The following is a 14,944-nucleotide window of genomic DNA, read 5'->3' on the forward strand; positions in this document are numbered from 1 at the left end:
ATAGTTGCTCACAACCAGCCTCTTTAGCCAACTTGTTCATTGATGTTCAAGGATCTATATGGTTACTTGCACTTGTTGGGCTGGCAAACTCATAGGGATTCGATGAGGAGATTCCACACCCCTCTCTGTGTTTCATTAGACAATCTAATGCTACAGTCATTGCCTTAGTAAGCAGAACAGGGCACCTTCTGTTCTGCTTACCCTGCGTTTCCACCATGTCTAGTCTGAAAACAAGCAAGTCAATGAAACAAACTGCTCACTTGATTCATATTGCAATTAAATGATCAAATTTTCCCTTTCTAGAAGCCTAGACCCCTTAGACCCCTTACACAAGGAAATTGATATATATATATATATATATATATATATATATATATATATATATATATATATATATATATATATTTACATTCCAAATATTGTTTGCATGTAAAGTGTGTGAAAAGATGCTGCAGTTATGTTAGACCGTAACACACTTTATGAAGATTTGATTTTTATACAATAGCATTTAAAAATCGGTTGAAACCGGGGACAGATATTTGACCATACCGCACATAGTCCTTTTGGCGCGACAATTGTCGAAAGTAGGAGCCTAAGGGTTATAAAAAACCTACTTTACCAATATTTTTTTGAATTTTACTATATTTAACCAAACATTACATTCTAAAGCGTTTTGAAAAGGTAAAAATTTTCAAATCCCAGCAGGATTTGAACCAGTGAATATGAGACTTGTAGAAAAACCTTTACCACTCTGCGCTACGCTGACAATTTAATGAAAGAAATTTTGTATCCAATTACACTCGATTTTATTGCTTATTTCAATAAATAGTATGTCACAACAGGGAGGTGTCCCATACCACCTTGAAGTACTATTTGGTTATTTTTGTTGAAAATATTGAAGGGTGTGAAGCCAGGATTGGTAGGCCTAAATCTGCTAAATTGTGTCCCGTCAAAAAAAACGCTATAATGTAGTCTCGCTCACCCTTGAAATTCTTTTTAAAATTATATCTTTATTTGGTAACAGAAAGCTAGAGATTTTGCTTTCATTTTCAACTAGAGTTCCATGTTTTCCTTTTAACCATTTTTAAGTCGGATCTGATCTGAATTTAGAAAAAAATTTGATTAACCTGATTAAGTTATTGATATATTTTTTACTTTCTTTGTTCTTAGCGCGTTATGAAAATTTGTATGCACACACCGCTGCAGTTATGAGAATATATCTTTCAAAAAATAAGGATTTAAAGCTTATAATTACATCTTTTTTAACTTCTACTCTTGTCTACAAATGTGATTTATACGTCAAAATTTCTATTTTATCCTAAGGGTAAGTTCATAAAATGGAACAGCCACTATAACAGCCACAAGCGTAAACTTGGATTCTCTCTTGTGACGTTGTATTTTACAGCGTTCAATGCTTGTGCCATTAAAATAACTCGTCATTTTAATCTTTGGGTACTCTGTGTGTGTTACGGTCTTATAACTGCAGTATCTTTCTACACGCTTTACATGCAAAAAATATGTGGAATGTAATAATAAAAATATGACAAAAACATACCTTTATTTTTCTTCAAACGATGAGAGGGAGAGGGCTTTCCTGAAATATATAATGCATATCTATATATGCAATGACAAGGTAACAAACCAACAGAACAAAAAACCATTGATAATTTGAAAGAATATGAAAACATTATAGATTTAAAGGAAAACATATTGACATATTGAAATGCCTTGATGTATCGACATTTTGATAGATTCAATTATTGAATGACTAGGTAACCATGGTAACATGACGATAATCAGTTATATTTCAATATGATAGATATCACTCTCACTCCTGACTGTTTACAATCTTCGATAACTGATTTAAAGTCAGTTGGTATAGAGGTTCTAATGTACATGTCTCGTATTGTTGACAGGCACATCAATAATCTAGATGCTGGACCCTGACCTCTAACCTAGTGACCCTATATATCTAATAGTGTTTATAACCACTTTCTACCTAATATGTAGGGATATTACAAAATAGTGTACTTGACTTATTTTGTCACACAAAAATAATGACAGGCATATCTATGATCTTGAATTTCGACCTTGACATTTGAGCTAACAAATCCAATAAAGTAAAGTTTTTTTTATTTTTTCTTTTGTGAGTGCTAAGAGATGTGGATATCATATGCATAACAATAATCTTTTGATCCCAAAAGCTGTTGATATGCCATCATAGTGGGCGGAAGATGTAATCATATCTAACTAATACTCAATTAACGGACACATACCAGAATCGACCAAGTCATCAACATCCGAAAATGCAGCATCCGAGTTCTCCTGAAACATTAAAATTACTATATCTAATTAAAAGCATACTCTAAATGAAAGATGCATGTATAATATAACATCATTCTAACTGATGATCTTTTCAATCATTATGTATTAAATAATAATTAACAAAAAAATGTTGGCATTAAGTTTTTCTATCGTGAAATACACACTTTACAAATCTTAATCTAACATTCCCAGAAAGACCACCAATAAGGAATTCTAAACTGTTTACCTTAGTACAGATAAGTTCATTTCCACATGCTCTCACAAACTGACCAGTTACGGGACACAATATACAACTGTCCGATTCCGTAAAATAATGAATAAAAATTAAAATACACTATATTTAAAGGTATATGAAATACTGTTTTGATTTTTTTTTCAGGCATGACAGGATAAATGTATTTATTTGTTTTAATGTTTTGAAGAATCCAACAATAAATTCTGTACAGACTATTATTCAACAATTCATATTAAGCAAATGGAAATTTGCATTTTATTGACAGTTACAACAATTTAGCAATTACCCACTAAAATTTAGCAATTGGGCTGACAGTAGGATTTGTTTCTTTCTACCACTAAAGTATGAGTTCATCTTGAGTAAAGGTTGAGGGTTAATGTCATCAAAGCAAAATAAAAGAATTTTTCCCAGAATACCACTGTGTATAAGATACATACATACTAAGTGATGTTTAAAAAATGATGCATATTGACTATGACGTATACATATTGACTAACAAACCATTAAAAAAAGCCATATAAATTAATTTACAACCAGGTATCTTACAACAATGATAGAAAAGCAAGAACTGAGAACTATCTTTATCATTTACTCATACTTAAGTGAAATACTTTATTGATTTGCCATAACAAGACTTCAACTATGTTATAAAAAGACAATATATAACAGTGACCTACAATCAATTTTCAGACAAAAATATGTATATATAACAGTGACCAACAATCCATGGACAGACACAACCATGTATAAATAGCAGTGACCCACAATCCATGGACAGACACAAACATGTATATATGGCAGTTACCCACAATCTATGGACAGACACAAACATGTATATATAGCAGTGACCCACAATCCATAGATAGACACAAACATGTATATATAGCAGTGACCCACAATCCATGGACAGACACAAACATGTATAAATGGCAGTGACCCACAATCCATGGACAGACACAAACATGTATATATGGCAGTGACCCACCATCCATGGACAGACACACACATGTATATATGGCAGTGACCCACAATCCATGGACAGACACAAACATGTATATATGGCAGTGACCCACAATCCATGGACAGACACAACATGTATATATGGCAGTGACCAAAAATCCATGGACAGACACACACATGTATATATGGCAGTGACCCACAATCCATGGACAGACACAAACATGTATATATAGCAGTGACCCACAATCCATTAACAGACACAAACATGTATATATAGCAGTGACCCACAATCCATGGACAGACACAAACATGTATATATGGCAGTGACCCACAATCCATGGACAGACACAAACATGTATAAATGGCAGTGACCCACCATCCATGGACAGTCACAAACATGTATATATGGCAGTGACCCACAATCCATGGACAGACACAAACATGTATATATAGCAGTGACCCACAATCCATTAACAGACACAAACATGTATATATAGCAGTGACCCACAATCCATTGACATACACAAACATGTATATATGGCAGTGACCCACAATCCATGGACAGACACAACATGTATATATAGCAGTGACCAAAAATCCATGGACAGACACAAACATGTATATATAGCAGTGACCCACAATCCATGGACAGACACAAACATGTATTTATAGCAGTGACCCACAATCCATGGACAGACACAAACATGTATATATAACTGTGACCCAAAAGTCATGGACAGACTCAAACATGTATATATAACAGTGACCCACAATCCATGGACAGACACAAACATGTATATATGGCAGTGACCCACCATCCATGGACAGTCACAAACATGTATATATGGCAGTGACCCACAATCCATGGACAGACACAAACATGTATATATAACTGTAACCCATAAGTCATGGACAGACTCAAACATGTATATATAGCAGTGACCCACAATCCATTAACAGACACAAACATGTATAAATGGCAGTGACCCACAATCCATGGACATACACAAACATGTATATATGGCAGTGACCCACAATCCATGGACAGACACAAACATGTATATATGGCAGTGACCAACAATCCATGGACAGACACAAACATGTATAAATAGCAGTGACCCACAATCCATGAACAGACACAAACATGTATTTATGGCAGTGACCCACAATCCATGGACAGACACAAACATGTATATATAACTATGACCCATAAGTCATGGACAGACACAAACATGTATATATAACAGTAACCCACAATCCATGGACAGACACAACATGTATATATGGCAGTGACCCACAATTCATGAACAGACACAAACATGAATACAAGATAGCCATGACCCAAAAACCCAGGGCATTTATATATATATATATTTACATTATCCAGTGTCTTTGCCTGTGATAACACTACGTATCGATTTTGCATTATATAACCCATAATACAAATGACGCCAAATTGAGGCGCCGGCGGGGTTTGCTTATTTATGTTTGATTATTTAATCGTACGATGGCCTAAAATTATATAAATATAAGTAATAAGGAATCATTCTTTGAATATTATGAGGTGATAATTTCGGGCTTTATTGGATTTGATCACGCCCCGACCGAAATTATCACCTCATAATACTAAAAGAATGATTCCTTATATATATATATATATATATATATATATATATATATATATATATATATATATATATAGCATGGTACAAGCTGATGTATTTTTGGTTTTGAGGTTATTTAAAAAAAATCAATATTGCAAGGGCATAATCATGTCAAAATTCACAACTTAAATTAAAAATAACTTGATGTTATATTATAGATTTTGAAAAACGGTGCGAACTTTATAAGATAAGAATATTTGTTAGTAGAAACTGTAATTTATAATGCATGTGTTGAATAATTTTGAAAGTCACAGGGTTAATTTCATTAAAAACTAATTAATTTGTAAGATTTTACAAGGGTCGTAGAAGTTTTTAAGTTACATAGCATATTTCAAATTCACATGCAAACACAATATCCATCTATAATTTTCCATTAATCTATGACATTTATTTTTCTTCGCTATAAAAATGCATGATAGCCTTCAATGACTTCACTGAATGCGTCATTTTGAAGCATATGACGTCATATTTTGTAGTACAGCGAGAACGACATCTCTTTTCAGTGTGTTCGATATAACGGACATCAAAATTGTAAGTAATAGCATTTGTTTTTTTTGTTTTTTTTTCAATTAAAAGATTAGTATAGGTTAGTTTTGCTAATAAATAGATTAATAAGTACTTTCGAGGTTTGCAATATATTGTGATTTCATATTGCACATTTCCCGTACTTTTTGTCTGAACAGAGTTTATTGACAGCCTTAACTGTGCTGCGTAGATAGTAGTTTTTTAAGGATTTTAACAAATTTACCTTCGGCCAATGCTCCTTTTCACTGTACACCCATCCAGCACTGTCCATGTACATTGTCTCCGCTGTCGTCTTATTTTCGTAATTCAGTTCACAGTAATTAGCCCCTTTGAAATAGTTGACTGATTTACACCGAGGTGTCACCATACATTCCGTCACACAGTCCACGAAACTGACTTCAGTGAATGACTGGATCAGTTTCCTGTCCAATCTGTGTCCTCGCTGAAGTTTAGAGAAGCCCGGTTTTAAGCTGCAATAACACGGAACAAGGAAACTTATAAAAAACCACGGACATCGAAAGATTCGGAACAGCAACATTGTACTGCATGTATAAATATACAGTTTACAGTCCGAATGCACACTTCGAAGCAATGATAATGCACCGTTTGAGTTTTTAATTGTTATAGAGTTTGTTTTTTAAATTTTTGATTCCATTATATGCAGAAATGGGAAATCAATATGCACTGAATTGGTAAAATGAATATTTGATAAATAAACTTTGTAAAGCATTTCGAGCTTCAAAAAAAATTTTGGCTGTGTCGTTGAAGCCGGGGAAATGCTATCGACTTGTCAATTGAACGTTTCACCCCACCTTTGGCGTTGAACTTAGGGCGTAATCAGTCATACGTTTCTTTTTTAAATGAACGCTGTATATCTATATGCATTTACGTGTAGTTTTTTGGAATATCTTTTGTGAATCATGTTTGACATCACAGAGAAGGAGAAGAAAATTAGAACGGAGTTTTTTCTCCCCAAATCTATTCCATGGCTGAGGCATCCTCTTTGCCCAACTACACGGGACTCTGCATTGTCCAATTACAAGAAAAAAGTGTAAGTGTAAAAATAATGTACGTCGATGTCTTTTTAAATGTGTACAAGTGTACATAATATATATTTATATTTGATTTCAAATTCAGATTGGTGAGACCGGTGTTGTTTCTACCAGTTCAAGGCGGAGAGAGGTGCAGTTAGCAATGGAGGGTAGATCTGCTATCTTTACCCAAAGGGGAAGGACACAGATCTGGAAGCCATTGCTGGGGAGCTGTATATCGTACAAAAAATAGTCCCCAGTAACGACTTCAACACACAGATATGTTTGTCATCTACACCCCTAACAAAGTTTAAGGTTAAATGCACATACACTATCTCATGGCAATATCTTATCAAAAAATCTTTGTAAAATCAATGAATTTAGACAAACAAATTGCTTAAAAATCAGTTAAATTCCATTTGTTAAGCATGATATTGAAATATTGTAAAAGAATATCATCATATAAAAATGTTATTGTGAAGTCCGAGCAGACTGTTATATCTATTGATATTGATCTATCATCATAGACTTACGAATGCACAGAGCTGCAGGAAAGATTTGAAGGGGTGTAGCAATCAGTATAGTTTACCAGGTATTACTTTAAGCTTTCCCTTTTGTTTGTTTTTTTAATTGCATTTCCTTTCTCTTATACTTTAAGAAAACTGCCGGTGTTTTTTGCATTGATCGGTTTTATTCATTTGTTTTTATTATTAATATATAATTTTTAAGGGCATATACATTGACGTAATTTTTAAAGTTTATACTTTTACTCTCATTTTTAACGTTTAAAAGGGTACCGCTAATCGAATCATCCCCTCGCGACATGAACAGGTTTGGCACACACACCCAAAATGGTGGTTCGAGTCCCGTTTGTTGGGTAATCAACCATGTCATACACTTAGTAAACTAGCCATTTGGGAGTAAAAAACGTGCGTTTTCTTTCACAATAAGATAGGAGAAAAGCGCATGATGTCGAGTGGTGTGGTGAGTAGTTCAGAACTCGTACTGTAGATATTTTGAGGTTTTCTTTAAAATTGTATGTGGAAATGTTTGCGCTTAGTTATTACAAATTAACATACATTATAACAGTACCTTGCTAGAACCACTACATTTGCATCATATCACCTTAAAATCCGTTTTCAGAGGCTGTTATGAGCTTGAGCGTTTTCCTTGACTTGACTATTTTCAATTTAATGCATCCGGTTGACGTAAAACAATCATAACCAATGAAATTTCTTGATATAAAATCATTTACGTTAAAGGCTAATTTTTTTTTTCTGTGAAGGACCATTATAGTAATTTTTCTATATTATTTGATAACCATTGAAAATTACCGTTTCGTGTGTTATAATGATATATTTAAAAAAAATTGTCAGCAAAAACAACCAAGGGCGGGAAGGTGTCTATTTTGAAGTGTACAAAAAAGGAAAGAGTCCACAAAGGTCTAAACAGACAAAAAGAAAATCCATCGATCTTTTAGCAAGAGAGAGGATACCCTTTTGGCAAAGGTTATGGGTTATAATTATATTTTTTTCATATTTTCATATAAAAATGTTCAAGAAGTAAACCCGAAGCAACCAAGATACACCCCTTACCCTCCACATCACACACATTTTTTTTCTTTTATATAGAAAAAGAATATTTTTACTACCATGTTTGGTCAAGACTTTCCCTCTCCTCTTTCAAATGTGATGCTACGGGTAAGGTAAACTAATATCTAACATAAAATAGGACTGCTAGCTATAGTCCTTTTACTGATGTTTCACAGAAAAAAATAAAACACGTGAATAAATCTTATAAAATAACAGTACTTTAGAATTAATATCCAGTACAATTATTGTTCTTCTAATGAATGTTAAAAAATACATTAAAATTCCACAGGTGCAGGATCAATACACTGCCACTTCTGCTGAAGTGTATGTTGTAATAAAGGGACCTTCCGAAGCAGGTATGAGTATAACATTCCGAACTTCAATGAGGTATGAAACAGATTACTGAATTGTAGATAGAAAAATAAGTAATTGTATTGAAGACTTTGAAGTTTTTTTTTCGAATGTTCATAGTATTTATTTTAAAAGTAATACAATTTAAGTAAAAAATTATGTTGGATTTAGCAGCTTACCAAGAGTTCTTCGTCTGTGGACGGAACCAAATGTGCCACATCACTCAGTTTGTCGGCGTCGTCATCATCATCGTCTGAGTCGCCATCATCATCATCGTCGTCGCCATCTCCGACCGCTCCGCCAGTTTCTTTTCAACATCCGGAACAAGCTGTTCAAACGACGGAATCTGTGTTTTAAGAAAACATTGATAGGAATTATTGTAGGTTATGTGGGGAGGGATGTGAAAATACACTGTGGGTAGGGTGTGAGGAGAAAGATTGGTCATTTTGGCGGCATGCGTGGTCTATAGGTGTTACGGCCTTTAGGAAAAAAGCCCTGAAACATCTGACGTTCTATTGTCCCCAACATTTAATACGTAATAGGTAAAATTAATTATAATCTCTATTTATCTTACCTGAAAATATTGTATGATTATTCCCTATCAGATTCGCTCTGACCCTCTTTAAGTTTCTCAATTTCCCTTACAAACTCTAGAAGAACACTTTTCTTCATGGTCTTTATTATTTTGTCCATTTTTCAAACAATGTGTTTGTATGTGTAAAATAATGTTTGCTTTTGTTTTTTGCTATGTCAAAATGTTTTTGTCTGTGCTCCTGTAAAATGAATTTGTCTGTATGAAAGTTGTGGGTTATAATGTGTAAGTAATGTAGATATTTGTTTTGTTGTGCGTGTTCTGAAAACTGAAGTAATTTGCTGTCTGTAGGTTTGTTTGTGAGTGTTGTAAGTGTTGTCTGCTGGAAATATTGTTTTTGTCGTATTAATGTTTTAAATGATGTTATTTTGTTTGTGATGTCTGATGTGCACATGTTATCTGTGTCTTTTTCCGTTACTGACAGAACTGTCATGTTTGATTTCATCTATAAAAAAATCAAAATGTCAGCCATTTAAAAAAAATCATACACAATAAGGCTATTTTCTTTTCAATTTTAAACCACAAACTACTTCTATTTAACCTTATCCAGTCTATTCATATTTCTGTAAATGATTTTCCACCTTTCTTCAGATGCCAGTCCCGGTGGCATAAAACTTTTGCTCGTTCTGTAGTCAGCTCTGGTATGGATGTTGTCGTCCGTTATCATTTTGACTCAAGTCCTCTTACCAATAGAACAAGTAATCAAAGTGGCGTGAAATTTATTGACAAAAAATACATCAAACGCATATACACGTAAAACATGATTAAAGAATATGAGAAAAATAATAGTTACAAAAACCCCATACACACTATTACAAAAATTACCAAACATACAAAAAGGCAGTGCAGCCACAAAGTAATGCTACTTTAAATGGAAGCAAAAATGGGTTGGGTGGGTGGGAGAAAAAAGAGCTGCTCGCCGAACAGCTTGCATATATATGGCGCCAAAACTTAACTGCAAAAATTGCGCATGGGATTGCGCAAAGAGCGATAACTCCCGCAAAACTGTGCATACAGGGACCATGTCAAAATTTATTTTATCATAATAAAAACCACTTTGACTCAAGTCCTCTTACCAATAGAACAAGTAATCAAAGTGGCGTGAAATTTATTGACAAAAAATACATCAAACGCATATACACGTAAAACATGATTAAAGAATATGAGAAAAATAATAGTTACAAAAACCCCCAATCCCAAAATTTGTGGGGAAGATAAGAAAACTGATTTGTAACATATCTTGAATTGGAAGGTTATAAGTAACAAAATTACTAGTCTATTTAGCATTGGGAAGTGATTTACCAAAGAGGACCATGGTATCTAGTAAACTTGAAAAGTGAGGGTCAATGTATCTTAGCACTGTATCACTCGACCAGTATCCAATCGCTTTGATCTGATCCACCGGCACACCAATCCGACTTAACCAGGTGGCTCCACCACGTCGAAAAGAATGACCCTTGATGTTACTGTCATCAATTCCTGCTTGTACAAGTATGGAATGTAGCTTTTGGCGGAAAATGCTGTAGGTAAAAACGGAACCTTTTCCTGAGAGAAGAAGAGGCCCAAAAAGATCTGCTCCTCTTGTAAGATGAAGGTAAGCCTGCAGGGCTGATGCCGGACACATTTCCCCAGTAACTTGAGGAAGGATAACATTAAGCTCTCTTTCTCGAAACTGAATTGTCTTTGTATGTCGTAAGCAAAGTAGGTAGCCCCATGAACAGGGCATCAAATCAACTCTTCTGACATGTTTTGATGCCTCAAAAGGTCCTGTAATTGCAATTGTGCCTGGACGAAGCAGACCATAAAAGGCTATTAAACAAGCACACCAAAAGCCCGAGTCTTCAACTGATGAAAAGTCAAGGAAAGATCTCATCCGGAGAAGATGTGATGGTGTTATCGAATCGACAGGAAATTGGGCGGTACCCAATTCTCGCTTAATACCCATGAGCAAATATTTCAACTGGTAATCCTCTGGAATAGGGTCTGATAGATCACAAAGTTTGTGCATGTGTGGTATAATATTCAAGTATTGCTGAATTGAACAAAATTTGAAACACTTCACTTTGGCCAAGTAAGTCGCATATAACTGTAATGTTTTTGAAGTTGCTGGTAGTGGGGGCACACTGATATGGTCACAAAAATCCAGGTAAGTCTTCATATGAGTGCGATAAGTGGAAGTTGTTGAGTTAGCCCATGCCTTTCTTTTCAAAGCAGATGCTTGGTCTTGTAGGGACTGAACAGTGAATCCACCTGGCAAAGATAAAAGGTAATGACATATGAGACAACAATGTTGCAATAGAAAAGTTATCGTGTTGCAGGGAAGGCACTAAGGAATACAGTTTTGTAAGTTGACCCGGCTCATGGAGACGGGAACATGCATCCCCAATGTTGTTTTGTTTGCCTGGTAAGTATTTAGCACTGATAACACTATTATACAGGGCAGATATCCAGAACAGAATGCGGCACATGAACTGTACAATGGGAATCCTGGAAGTTCCTTTGTTAATCCACGACACGGCAGAAGAATTATCACTATGTATGATCACTTTACTATTCACAAAGTATTTACCCCACCTACACACAGACAAGAAAATAGCGATAAATTCTTTAACATTAATATGGGCCATGGCACAAGCTGGTAGATCTAATGGCCAATTAATGTAGAAGTAGTCTCCATTGTAGTATCCTCCACCTCCCTCAGAAGAAGCATCCGTCTGGAGCGAGGTGATGGGGCGTGGATCCTGTATACGACACGTGCCATTGAATATCGACATAAATGATATCCACCACTGAAGGTCTGCAAAGAAATCCTCAGTGAGCAACACTTTATGATGTCTCTCAGTCACAGCATTCTTCAAATCCAAAACTCGACGGAGAAAGGTACGACCACCACAGATCACTTGAGAGGCCCAATTGAGCTTTCCAATAAGTGTTTCTAACTGTCTAACACTAGCTCGCTTTCTCCGAGAAAAAGTTTCCAGTAAATTGTTGAAATCTTGTAGCTTTGATGATGGCAAGGATAGAGTCATTGTCACTGAATCTACTACCACCCCCAGGAATACCAGCTGCTGGGAAGGACCTTCAACCTTGGACCAGTTAATAGCAAAACCTAGCTCTCTAAGTAGGCTAAGAAGGGTATACATTGCTCTTGAACATTCATAATAGTTTTTCCCAAAAATCAAAAAATCATCAAGATAAGCAATTGCAGTATAACCATACACTTTCTTTAAAATTCTACAGACTGCACTACTAAGCCGTTGAAAAATTTGAGGGCTTTTAGCAGCGCCAAAGGGAAGCTTAGTGTCATACAAATATGTTGGCGACGTAGCATTTACAAACTGCCATTTTAACCCAGTAGCCCAATAGTTAGAAGGGTGAATGGGGACTGATCTATAAGCAGACTGTAGATCTATCTTTGCAAGATAACAACCTTCACTAATGAGCTTACTAACAACACGTAAATCCATGTATGAACATGAAGTATCCAACTGTACATAATCATTAATAGACATATGCAACGGGCGACTAGCATCATGGATAAGCCTAACCTTAGAATGTGATTTAGGGATAGCTCCTAAGGCACTAACAATAGTAGGTTTGACACAAGTAGCCACATAATTTCCATTTGACAATTCATACAGTATCTGTTTCTCAACTTGTTCTGCATTTTGAAAACATGACTGATAATTATCAACTTCACATGGGACAAGTCGCTGCTGAGCTCCCTCATCAATAATTCTAAAACCCTCTTTTATCCCCTCACATAAGAAGTTGCGATCAAAATCATCTGGTAAATAAAATTCCCAAACAGAATACTTTAACCCTGAGGAGGAGTCAGAGCAGTAACCTGTCCCATTCCCTAGTTTTTTGGGTGAGACAGAGCATTATGAGTTTGTGAATAACAAACAAAACAACAATGTTGCAATTTACAGTTGGTAAAGTCACATGTTTCCATATTAAATTTCCTGCAAATCTCTTTGCCGTCAGGTGTGAATGGACCACGTCGACTTCCTTTCTGCTTGGAGGTACCCTCCTTCTTAGCGTTTGTTCCCAATGATCCTTGCAGGGTCTGCATGGTAAGGCTGTTGGGTTTAGAGATCAGTTGAAAATCCTGAAGGTGAGGACGAGATACACCCCATCGAAACTTTTCCTTGAATTGCAATTCTCTGTACTCACGGTCAAAGAGTAGGACACTACCTTTGACATACTTGTTGAATAAGCGATTAATGTACTTGGTATACTCCAGGTAGTCGCGCACTCCCTGGTCATCCAGTTCCTGATTAATGATCATTTCCTGCATAATGGCAGCATTACCATAGCCCCACTGTTCAATGGACAGTTTATAATAGTCACGATCAAGCTTTTTGTTAATCTTCACTCCAGTGTTGGTAAGAGTGAGAAGATCATCCTTCTCTTGTTGCATAATGGGGTCAAGCCAAACGTAGTTATGAACGAGTCTTACTTTCCCTTTATTACTGGATGGGCATTGTGTAAATGCAGTAGAAACATGAGAGGGGAACAAGTTCATAAGATTACTGAGGTCAACCGTACCTTGCAGGGGTTGTACATTCGGTGTAGGCTCAACTCCAGAAGCAGTCGCATGATTCTTAGGTGCGCGAGTTGTACTTGGGCTTTGGCCAGGGCTGTCTTTCTCTTGCATTGCCGCTATAGTCTGTTTGCAAGCATCAATATTCTGAAGAAGTTGCATCTTTCGTTTATGTAGTTCTAAGGTCTGGAGCTCCTTCTCTAAAACGAGTATTTCACTTGATATATTTGGGGCTCTTGGGACTGCATGTATCCGCGGCGTGGTGGCCCGAACTTCCTCTGTTGATACCGTTGTTGCCAAGCCGCCGGAGGCCTCTAATTCTGCATGGCTGTCGCTCATTTCGTCTGACGAGTCGTCACACGATCTTATAAAGTCAAGAACCGCCCGGTCTCTGGAACGAAGATCGTATGGGTGACCCTCCTGCATGGAGAGAAAAAAGAGCTGCTCGCCGAACAGCTTGCATATATATGGCGCCAAAACTTAACTGCAAAAATTGCGCATGGGATTGCGCAAAGAGCGATAACTCCCGCAAACCTGTGCATACAGGGACCATGTCAAAATTTATTTTATCATAATAAAAACCATATAAATGAAAGCAGTGATGACGGAACTCTCAGCTTTAAAACGGTCTTTACTCGCCATTTACGACCGATGACCTTTAGATTGTGTAGAAAAAATATAAGACGAAGGTTTTAAAAGTTCATTAATATACATGTATAAATAAATATTAAACATTTTCAAAAACTTTATTAACTTGATTTTTGTCAAAAAACGATATGATATCATTATCTCCAGGACATCGAATCCTCTCCTGGCTGTGCGCTTTCAGCCACTTCCGAGTTAATGTGTAGCTGTCAGATGAACTAGCAGTTGACACAATATTAAGTCTCTCTATGCTTCCTATGAATATTTAGAGAATAGGATAAGTAAGCGGGGAGATAACAGAAACATCTTTGTTGCGATAAAAAGTTGGGGGGGGGGGGGGGTGGTGGCGGTTTAAGCAGGCTCCATTCCTCCTCCCATCCCTTTCCACTACGTGCCTGATTGTATGTTGATACATTGATATACAATATTGCACACATTAACGCACCTGTTTTCGTATATAGTAAAGGGGATTTAGCGA

The 14,944-nt window shown here is 36.1% G+C and overlaps 1 protein-coding gene and 1 long non-coding RNA gene across 2 annotated transcripts; both read right to left on the minus strand.

Moving 5' to 3' along the window:
• Window positions 1-1,555: 1,555 nt before the first annotated feature.
• Window positions 1,556-2,630, minus strand: LOC136274159 (uncharacterized). Its single transcript, XR_010712472.1, has 3 exons — window positions 2,552-2,630; window positions 2,277-2,325; window positions 1,556-1,594 (listed from the first exon to the last, which is right to left on the minus strand). It is a non-coding gene; the product is annotated as an uncharacterized lncRNA (long non-coding RNA).
• An 8,689-nt stretch (window positions 2,631-11,319) lies between these two features.
• Window positions 11,320-14,247, minus strand: LOC136276054 (uncharacterized). Its single transcript, XM_066086813.1, has 2 exons — window positions 13,206-14,247; window positions 11,320-13,062 (listed from the first exon to the last, which is right to left on the minus strand). The coding sequence occupies exons 1-2, from the start codon at window positions 14,245-14,247 to the stop codon at window positions 11,462-11,464; spliced, it is 2,643 nt and encodes an 880-aa protein (XP_065942885.1). The 3' UTR covers window positions 11,320-11,461.
• Window positions 14,248-14,944: the final 697 nt, after the last annotated feature.

Source organism: Magallana gigas, chromosome 1, assembly GCF_963853765.1.
Source record: "Magallana gigas chromosome 1, xbMagGiga1.1, whole genome shotgun sequence".
In the NCBI taxonomy this organism is placed as follows: Eukaryota; Metazoa; Mollusca; class Bivalvia; order Ostreida; family Ostreidae; genus Magallana; species Magallana gigas.